Source organism: Populus alba, chromosome 15, assembly GCF_005239225.2.
Source record: "Populus alba chromosome 15, ASM523922v2, whole genome shotgun sequence".
NCBI lineage: Eukaryota > Viridiplantae > Streptophyta > Magnoliopsida > Malpighiales > Salicaceae > Populus > Populus alba.
The window spans coordinates 7,751,071-7,761,306 of record NC_133298.1 but is presented as its reverse complement, the minus strand read 5'-3'; the positions used below and the strand labels follow the sequence as shown (position 1 = coordinate 7,761,306).

General features: G+C 31.8%; 1 protein-coding gene across 2 annotated transcripts; it reads right to left on the bottom strand.

Annotated features, from left to right (window-relative positions):
* Positions 1 to 6,956: 6,956 nt before the first annotated feature.
* On the bottom strand, positions 6,957 to 10,236 carry LOC118051016 (type IV inositol polyphosphate 5-phosphatase 9). Of its 2 annotated transcripts, none has more exons than XM_035061520.2 (8): positions 10,072 to 10,236; positions 9,785 to 9,972; positions 9,558 to 9,665; positions 8,857 to 9,220; positions 8,548 to 8,732; positions 7,599 to 7,707; positions 7,350 to 7,501; positions 6,957 to 7,246 (listed from the first exon to the last, which is right to left on the bottom strand). In XM_035061520.2, the coding sequence occupies exons 1-8, from the start codon at positions 10,090 to 10,092 to the stop codon at positions 7,000 to 7,002; spliced, it is 1,374 nt and encodes a 457-aa protein (XP_034917411.1). In that variant the 5' UTR covers positions 10,093 to 10,236; the 3' UTR covers positions 6,957 to 6,999. The 2 variants fall into 2 exon arrangements, with proteins under 2 accessions (XP_034917411.1, XP_034917412.1); XM_035061521.2 differs by having other exon boundaries at positions 6,958 to 7,246; positions 8,857 to 9,211.

Sequence of the window (10,236 nt, the reverse complement as noted above, 5' to 3'; positions counted from 1 at the left end):
ATCACCGGCGATTCCCAGCTACTCGTCGTATTGTCAAACCCAACATTACCACAGAATAATAATATTAAAAAAAAAAAAAAAAAAACAAAGAGGAAGCAAAAACTTCTTTTTACTTGGAATTTATTGAAAATAAATTAGTCTTTGCTTTTCTTTTCTTTTTTCAATAAAATTATTTAATTGTCTTGAAAGTAAAAATAACTAAACTGGAATTCAAAGGCTTTACAAGTTTTTTTTTATTTTTTTAATACAATAAAATAACTAAATTGTTTTTTAGAAAAGAAATTACTTAATCGGTCATTAACGACTTTTTTATATTTTTATTATGATTTTTTTGTTATAAATAAATTGACTTAGAGGTAATTGAACAAATAAAAAATTATTTAAAACAACAATAGTTGTCGTGTGCCCTATATGTGCTAGCAAGTGGAGCATTTATGTGCCAATCAGGTGATTTGTGCAACATCTCCTGGCAACATTCAAATTATCTTAGCGACAATGTCATTTTTAGACGGCACGTGTAACCAATAAATCTCTGGTTTAGCGTCAATGATTTTTTTTTCATTTTTCTCAATTTCCTCACCTAACCTTCCAAGATTTCAAAGTAGCCATTTAATTTGTTTTTCTTTATATTTGGTTCTTATTTTTTTTATTACAATTTATTTTATTGGAAATATTTTTATAAAATTAGAAATTTATTTCAATTTCATCTTCTTTTAGTTTTTTATTTCCTATTAAATTTATCCTTGTTTGTTTTATTGCTATTTTTTTACTTTGACAAGTTTTTAAAATTAATTTTTTTTTTAATTTCATCATTTAATATTCAATTTGTTGAAAAATAAGTTTCTTAATTGAGCCCAAATCTAGAATTTCACATTATAAAGTTAAAAGAGTAACTCATATTTAGAAGCTGTTTGGCACTGCGGTCCAAACAGCTTTTTGCAAAAATTCAAATTTTTTTTTTTTTTACTAAAATTGAGTTCGGTTTGTACTTTCTGGATCGTTTTGATGTGCTGATATTAAAAATGATTTTTAAAAAATAAAAAAACATTATTGGCATGCTTTTCGGCACGAAAAGCTATTTGAAAAGCAACCGCTACCACACTCCCAAACACCCTCTTAGTCGGGTTTATAACCCAAGTCACAAATTTTATTTTTTAAAAAAACATATGCTTTCAACTTCAAGGTATATTTTTTATGAAAAAATATGATCCTGCCCAGTGATGTATCATGTAATAGTTATAATATCTTCATTTTTTTTTTACAGTATTTACTTTATTTTTATCTACTTTTAAATTTTCAGGAATCCAACCTCATTAAAATGATACTGATATGGTTCAGCCCCGTGATACGACCCAAGTAAGGTCAGATTCGGATTTTGGCGTAAAAAGCGCACTAGTCCAGGTTTACGGCAACAGTCATAATTCTCAATCCGACCGTTGGATCGGGCTAATATTTTATGTGGACTCTCCAGACATATCTTACTACCTTGGGTTAAAATTGCAGGTCAATCGGAGTTCGGGAAGGCACCCCAATACTGGTCAACAGAGGCTGTACGGATTTTGTTATTTACTTCCATTTGACTTGTGGACTTCCTATTTGATTAGGATTCTTTTCCTCCAAGGATGTGGGAGCTGGTTTTGGGAATTTCCTAGTTTCATAAGGATCTTTAATGAGTTGCAATATAATCTCCTAGTGTGGCAAGGATTCATTAATGTTTCAGAATCCTTTTCTTATAAGGATTCCTTATTCATCCTAGCTACACAAGGAAAGAAGGGCTGGTGGTATTTACTGACAAGTTACTTATTTTTATTATTTTCTTTCATGTTTGGGCTTAATTAATAGTTTGTTTTCAGCTAGGATCCAAGGCTTGTTTGGATCAGGTTATGGGCTTTTTAGTTTAGGGTTTTGGGCCAGTTTTGAGTGGACCTCATATAAGTCCACATAAGAGGTCCATTAGGGTTAATTTTTCAAGAACTATTTAAACTCATGTAAGCCACAATTTCGGCAGCTTTGATGATTATTATTCTGAATTTTTCAGTTTTAACTTGTGAGAGTGATTCTTGCATTCTTCAGTTCTTGAACGAACTGAATCTGACTTATCGAAGATTAACTGGCTATTGTAACTTAGTTAAGTGTTTTATAATAAACTAAATAATGACTTATTTAATAGTTATGTTTCACATTTTGTTAATTTTATTGTTAAGTTGAAAAATTTAGTACATTTAGAGGAATTTGATTTTTTAAAAGAAAATTGATAATGATTTAAGGGTACTATTAAAATAAATTGAATAGTTTGAGTTAAACTAATGATAGCTAATTAGTTGGTTACCATTAATTTGTTTGGTTCACATTATTAATTAATACATGTTGTCATTAATATTTTATATAGGTTTCATATGAATAATGAATGATTGTTCTTAGATGTATCAAGTTTTGCTTGAAGGTTAGCGCATGATGGATTATTGTAATAGGATTGAGAGTTTTATTAATATGCATCATCTAGCCAATTCAAAAAATATTAGTGGAGGCGGTTTCAGATGTCCATGTAAAAGGTGTAAAAATAAAAAGTTTCTTGATGTAGATGATGTTATGATGCATCTTTTATAAAGAAAGGTTTCATGGAGAAATACTTGTGTTGGTTTTCATACAGAGAACCATATGCTCCTTACGAGACTATAGTAGAAAAGATGATTGGGCCAACTTCTAGTTATAACAATGTGCATGGAGTTGTAGATGATAATAATAATTGTTATAGGAGAATGATCATAGATGTAATTAGAATAAATCAACATGATGCAGGTGAATGTTTAATAATAGATGAAGAACCAAATGCAGATGCATGCAGGTTTTTTGATATTTTGAAATATTATGAAGAATCATTATAAAATAGGTGCACAAACAATAATATCATAAGGCAACTAAGACAAATACTATTTGAAACACCATATTTATTTAAGTTTAATTTATTCGCAAGACATTCTACTTGAACAATGATTATCTATGATATCTTACAATGCATATTAATGTTGTTGTCATAGGCAATTACAGAAACTACATCACAAAAATAATAGTTTTTAGGTGTGAGATTTTTTTCTATAACATTTCAGCAAAAAATCTTACAATAACTATTTTTCAAAAATATATAATTTAGTCCTATTTTTTTAATTACAATCCATGACTTTTTGGATTTTCAATATTAAGTCAATTTTAATTTTAATTTCAGATTTTATATTTTAATTTAATCCTTAAATGAACTAATTGAACCCCTGATTTTAGGTATTTATTCCAGTTTAGTCCTTGGCTATTAAAATTGAGCATTTTGGGTCAATTTTATCCTAAATCTCATTTTCCTCCACAATTTCTTCCATAACTAAATCAATTGCACCCCTAGATTTGATCATTTGTTATATATTTATCCTTGTTACAATATCAATACATAGACATGTCTTTAGTTCACCTATAACATTTCACAAATCCCAAATAATTATATAAATAAAAAATAGGATTCTTAACAATAAAAAAAAACAATACATACTGCAAAATCCCAACATGTTTGTTTGTGTAAACAAGATTTGAGAGTTCATAGAGAACAAAAAAATAGTAGCAATATCAAATCAACTTTTACATGCATGCGATTGGGTCCTTAGAAGGATGATTCAAGAATATGCACTTATCCTATTAGGCTTTATATTCCTCAAAAATAGTTTATTTTGGAACAATTTTAGTGCTATAAATAAAACCCTAATTCTTTTTGATACTAACATTATTCTACACATTCAAGGACCATTTGTTGTTGTTTGAATAAGTCATTACAATATAGAAAATATCCAAGAAACAAGATGAAGAAAAAAAGTAGCTTTGAAAACTAAAAATGGTAAGAGATTTCCTTGGCAAAGTCGTGAGAGGCGTTGAGGATGAAGAAATTAAGGGGAAGAGAAGGAGAGAGAGAGAAGAGGTTGTTAGAAAGAGGAGAAACTAGTGCTAGAGACAGAAAAGATGAAGAGAGAAGACAACAATGTTGTTTTGTTATGAAATTAGGGACTTTGGTTTTTTAGTTGGAACTTTTTACCTACAAACAATTAAATATTTTTTTTATATATTTGTTGGTAATTAAATTTTTTACTTAAACTTGAAATTTTCTAAGACCGCCCAAAATTCTCCGATTAAATTTTATTTTGTCAATAATTTCATCTGTAATTGTTAGTGGCAAAGTCATGCAATTTTTTTCTAATTCGTTAGAGCTTTCCCATGGACTTAGTTCATTAGTAATTCTGTCTGTAATTTTCAGTGGCATAGTCATGTAATTTTTTTTTTCAATTCTCTAGAACTTTTTGAGGGACTTAGTCCATCAATGATTTTTTATGTAATGGTCATGTAATTCTTTTTCTAACTTTTTAGAACTTTCTAAGGGACTTAGTTCGTTGATGACTCCATTGATATTTTGTAGTTTATTAGTAATTCCATCGGTATAAAATAGTTTATTTTTCTAAAGTGTTTTTGTATTCCATATCTATCTTACCTGCAAATACAATAAAAGCATAACTCAATAGCACCATTTCTGTCTATAATAATAAAATCACAACAATAAATATTCATTAGTGTTAACAATAGTTCATTGTAAATGAATAAATAAAAAAATTATATTAAAGTCAATTTCATACACATTGATTTTTACAATTTCATTAGAATTATCTTTCTCTTCTTCAATTTCATCATTGTCACGTGTATCATAATCTTCTTCATTGAATTGATGCTCAACGATATCATCATCTTCATCGACTTCTCTTTGTTTACTGGCTTTCAATACATCATTTAATTCCTCAAAGTCAACATCAATAAAAATATTCTTAGCAACATGAAAATTTGAATTTTCTTCTAAGCTAGTAGATGGAGCAACTCGATATATATCAACTAACTCATCAATTTGAAAGACATTATCTCCTGCAGTTGCTTCATTATGAACATACTGAACAACTTGAACATTACTTCTAGGTCTGGTTTTTACTACAGATAACGAATTAACCGTAGAACAATCCTTTCTAAAAAAAAAAAACAATGTATGTGTAATAAACTTGTTGGTATTGCTTGGTGTCGTGATGTGCACAATGTTGAATGACAAATCTGCTTCTTGATAATGTTAAAGAGGGGGTTACATGCACAATGTTGTGAAGTGCACAATGTCTTCTTGACGTGCACAATGTCGTGACGTGCATAATCTGTGCAGAGATTGTATATTGGCTGTACATGGTGGTGGTGGCTGACACTTGCTAGTGGAGGAACTGGTGGTTATGTTGGCACAAAAGTGGGAAGACAATGTTGGCATATAAAAGTAGGGGGCGGGGGAGCTAATATTTTTCCCTTTGCACATGAATTTCTTGTCCCTCAATGCTCAAAATCCACTTATATCTATAGGGGGTGGGCGACAGATATTTTATTTTTATTGATGACCAATCTTGGCCTTTGATTCAAGCGGGAATAATCCTAACTGTTGGCTTAAATGTGTCACCATGGTCTGTAAAAATTAGGTTGCTAAGGGTTGGCCTAACAATATGGGAATCTCTGATGGGATACTTTTGTTGGTAACATTTACAGGATTTATGGATGAAACTGCTTTCTAATCGGGGCTTTTGTCGTGTTTTTTCAAAATCTGTTGATGACATGTGCTACCAATAGTCTTCCATGGTTAAAGGCAAGCAACATAATCTCTCATGACAACCTTTTTTCTCATGCGTTGTTTAGAATCTTTGGTTTTACCGGAATGACATCATTTTTAATGACGCTACCTCTAAGCTCTAAATCTGTTTCTCCATAGCGCGCCAAAGTATTGCTTTATAGCCGAGGCTTAATTCCAGCTCTTTAGAGCTTAATATAGAGAATGTTCAGCAGGAAGGAGTTGGTTTCTTATAATTTTTTCGTTCCCCCCATTTGCTGTGCTCCCTTGTTTCATGCAACAACTTTTGTGTTTTTCTTTTCTCTACTTGTTTATCTAATGTAAGTTAAGCTATTATTTTTGTACCTTTTTCTTAAAAAAAATTTCGACTATTACCAATAAAAAAATATTTACAGGATTTTGTTACTAACAAATGATAGACATAATACTAACGGATTAAGTCCCTCGAAAAATTCTAGAGAGTTATAGAAGAATTACATGACTTGCCACTAACAATATGTGAATCTCCGACAAGATACTTCTGTCGGTGATATGAATTTGATCACCAATGTATTATTTTATCGATAATACTCATTGATAGAATTATTGATGGAATAATGTTGATAATTTTTTTGTTTGACACACTTTTTCTGTCTGTAAATTTATCGGTGATAATATTATCGATGAAATGATTGACAAAAAAAAAATCACCGACGATATGTTTTCCGACAACTAATTACTGTTTGTAATTCCATATGTAAATTTTTTTTCCTGATAGAATCAGTATTTAAACACCAACGAAATATTCCATTGGTATTATATAATATTCTAGCTGTAAAACCTAAAGTAGTTCGTATGAAGTAGAAAACAAAACGGTGGGTTGACCTCTGTTCGTTTTCATCCCAAGTCTCGATGGATCTTAGAAATGAAATATCTCATCGAATGAGACGAGTGACAGAATCGTGGATGCACATAAAATTCTCTTAAATCATATGCTTAAGCAAAAGAAAGCGTATTGGAGCTTATTTAGATTGATTGATTGAATTTTCTTCGTTTTCATCCCAGGTGCTCCTTTATGGTTAGCAGCACAAGCCTGTCAATTGTGGTTGCAACTTGCTACGAATCAAGGCACTGAGAGTTTGGATTTTAGGCACATAACAGATATTAAACTTCCAGGCCTTCATTTATTAAATTACCTAATAGTTCCAGCCCCATTATTTTTCTGAAAATATATTTTAACTCGCATGCTTGTTCTGTATCAGCTGACAATGACCTGAAACACTGTTAGATGGCATGTATGTGCGTGTACGTCCACAGAATTATGTGCATATGGAGAGAAACTGCTATTATTATTCAGAATAGAAGCCTGTTCTGTCGACATTACATGATATCTTTTCATTAAAACGCTCTTCAAGATGGTCTTTTAAGCAGCGAAATCTGCCTGTAAAGGAGCTTCCCAGTCTCCTTGAATCACTTGGGACTTGGATTTCTGCAACGAAGATTGCGCGAACAGGTCTATGGTCCGACAATCCAGATTCACCTCTGCTGTATTCTCTCTGCTTCAGTCCCTCTCCATACCAAATTATTCGATCACACCTGCAAAAACACCATCTTATGTAGTTTCTTGAGCATCGTCTCATGTAGTTATCTTCTTAGGACGACTACAGAAAAGAATATCAAGAAAAATAAGTTTAATTACCATGCAGGAGCACGCTTCTTTTCACCCTTCCTCTTCTGATCACAGCCATAATAAACCTGTGAGTTCTGATAGTACTTGTAAGTAGGTGCAAATTCAATTATCCCTTCGCGCCAACCTTGGAATACATGGCCCTTCATGAGCTCGGCCTTGAGCTACAAACATTTATTTTCAAGAAGCTTAAAACTTAATTGTCCTCGTAATTGTAAGAATAAAAGTTTTTCACAATTAATATTCTGTTTTCGTATATACCTGATCCCTTTCTAACAAAATATTCCATTCTTTTTTCTGGACTAGAGATCTTGTCGTGGTGTCAGGTAGGTATATCCTGTAGTTGAAATCTCCAAGCCAAATTACCTGACTGCAAATGCATAGCGATAATAGTGCTCCACAATAATTAAACATATACAACTTGTAATAAATTACTGATCATATGAAAACAAACTGTCTAAATCAATGACATTATTGGGCCAAGTTTGATATATATATATATATATATATATATATAATATATATATATATATATATATATATATCAGAACGGTTGTATCTAAATAAACAAATTCTCTCCGACAAATGGCTAGAAACTCAACATGTCTACATACGATCTAGAGGAGCATTCTGACCAATAAACGTAGGGAAATAAATATTATCATCATGGGTTTTTTTTATTATTATTATTGCAAGGTCCATGTAAATTTGGAATTATGTAGAAATTAATTAAGCAAGGCAAATTCAATTTTCAAATCACTTGAAATAACAATACAATTGGCTTTAAATTAATTAAGCAAACCAGGCAGCTTGTTACATCATGATTACTTCTAAACAACAAATCATCTCAAATCCGTCTAATAATAATACATTTAAATTATTTTCATGCTGGGTGTTAACCGACTAGACTGTACTCTTGCTATAAAAAATTTCCAAATTATAAGTGGTCTTTTAAGTTATTGTTTTTTAATGAAAAAATCAGTCTCTATCTTATCTTAATTATAAATTCTCAATGCTAAGCACACTAGAAGTTAATTATGTCATGAAATAAATATCTTACACCCCTTTAAGAGTAGCAAAAATAATAATTGAAAGATTGCAAAGAAATAGAGCAAAAAAATCATGATATCTAAACTCGCTAGACAAAGAAAAAAGTTGCATCTGCAGTCTATTCACGGGATATAGAACTTTCACACACAAATATACTTACTCGTGATCAACAATCTTGCGGGGCAAATTGCGCAAAGGACCACGAGAAAATCTTGTACGTGTCAAAATTTCTGTAGCGTTAGCATTTCTGTTCTTTTCATCTCCTTCCTTCCCTCCAGAAGCCAGATGACTACACACAAAACAGAAGCTTGTTTCATGCAAGCAAAACCTAACCGAGACCGATCCCTGCATATATATATATATAAACCATATTCAAGTTCAAGAAGCACTCATACAGATCTATTTGCATTGATTTTTTTTTCTCATTACGTGAGTGTGTCTATATATATATATATATATATGTGCGTACCTTATTTCCTAGGCAGCCCATGATGCCGCAGCCGACACAGGAGACACTAGGATGCTGTATGTATGGAAGGAGATCATTTCTAACCCAAACAGTGATAAAAATCCCAACCATTTGCTTGCTTGTGATACAATCAAAGCAGTGTGGAAAATTATTGCTGCTTTTGTCGAGAGAAGCAATGCTGTGATTTTTTAAGGGGTGCACTTTGTAAAACTCTCCCACTTTATCTTCTTGAACATGCTTTGAGATACTATTGTTAAGAGCTTCTCTAATAAGAGAATTCCATCTGCTGCAAATCTTGCTGTTTTCGAAACCTAGAACAATGTTTCCAGCATTGAGAGGCACAACTTCTTGGAACCTGAAATATCTAATACAGCCAAATTGATAACATGATACATAGAACAACAGTAACTCTCTCTCTTTTTTTTTTTTCCAACAAAAATACAGGCACTCCAGACAAATACAAACGTCGTTGGGCTTTTAGATCTCAGTTTCGATGGATATATGCTAGCACATATCTTTCAATCAATTCCAGTGATTAAGAGATATCCATGTAAAACTTGATAATACTGAAATCTAAATCAATTACAATATAATTAAGATAAAAAAAAATAACGAGAGAAACAAAGTTTTAGTGGGCACTATTTCTTAAGAAATGTCTTATAGTCAAGTGATATCCTCGAGCCAAATATTAAGGAACTAACCCAAGAACATAGATGTCAGCAGGGTCAGTATGTGTGCATAACCAATCTTCCATGTTCAAATCATCAGGTGGTGCAACGCCCCCAACATTCCATGAACCAACAAAGATCCTGCTTAAAATAGATATATTAACGATCATAAAGTAGAAGAAATTAACAAAGAAAGAAAATCCCATAAACATCTTGATAAATAAAGTGACTGTCTATGGTTTTGTGGAGAGAGCTTGTACTTGTGTTTTCCCTGATCACCAGTGATGTATTTCCTGGAACTGATTAGCGAGGCTTGATCTGAAGAAGTACTTGAAGTTTCTTCTAGCTCTAACATGGTCTCTGTTGAATTTGGAAAGTCTGCAACGATGTTATTGCTACCCAACATCTTCCTCAAGAACTTGTTAGCCACAAACTTAGACCACATGACCTTCAAAAATGAATTGATGTATGCCAATGAATAACAGTAAAGAATAGAAAAGGGATCAGAAAGAGAGAAATCAAGCTAGCTAGAGAGAGGGCTGCTTACTTCTTGCTTGATTGTTTGCATTGTTTAGATGGCAGTGATTTAATGTTTTTTCGAGAGGATATAAAGTGAAATCACTGAATGGAGCAGCGAAGTGTTGATTAAAATGTAAAGAATAAAAGGAACTAGAAAGATCGGATTGGGTAGGAAATTGAGAGTGATGGACCA

Bases quoted from the DNA above. Each gene is read 5' to 3' on its own strand.
- LOC118051016 (XM_035061520.2), bottom strand. From the start codon at position 10,092: ATGCAAACAATCAAGCAAGAA. The intron at 7,708-8,547 runs GTAAGTATATTT...ATGCATTTGCAG, and splicing joins CGCAAGATTGTTGATCACGA to TCAGGTAATTTGGCTTGGAG. The intron at 7,502-7,598 runs GTATATACGAAA...AAATGTTTGTAG, and splicing joins TTTTGTTAGAAAGGGATCAG to CTCAAGGCCGAGCTCATGAA.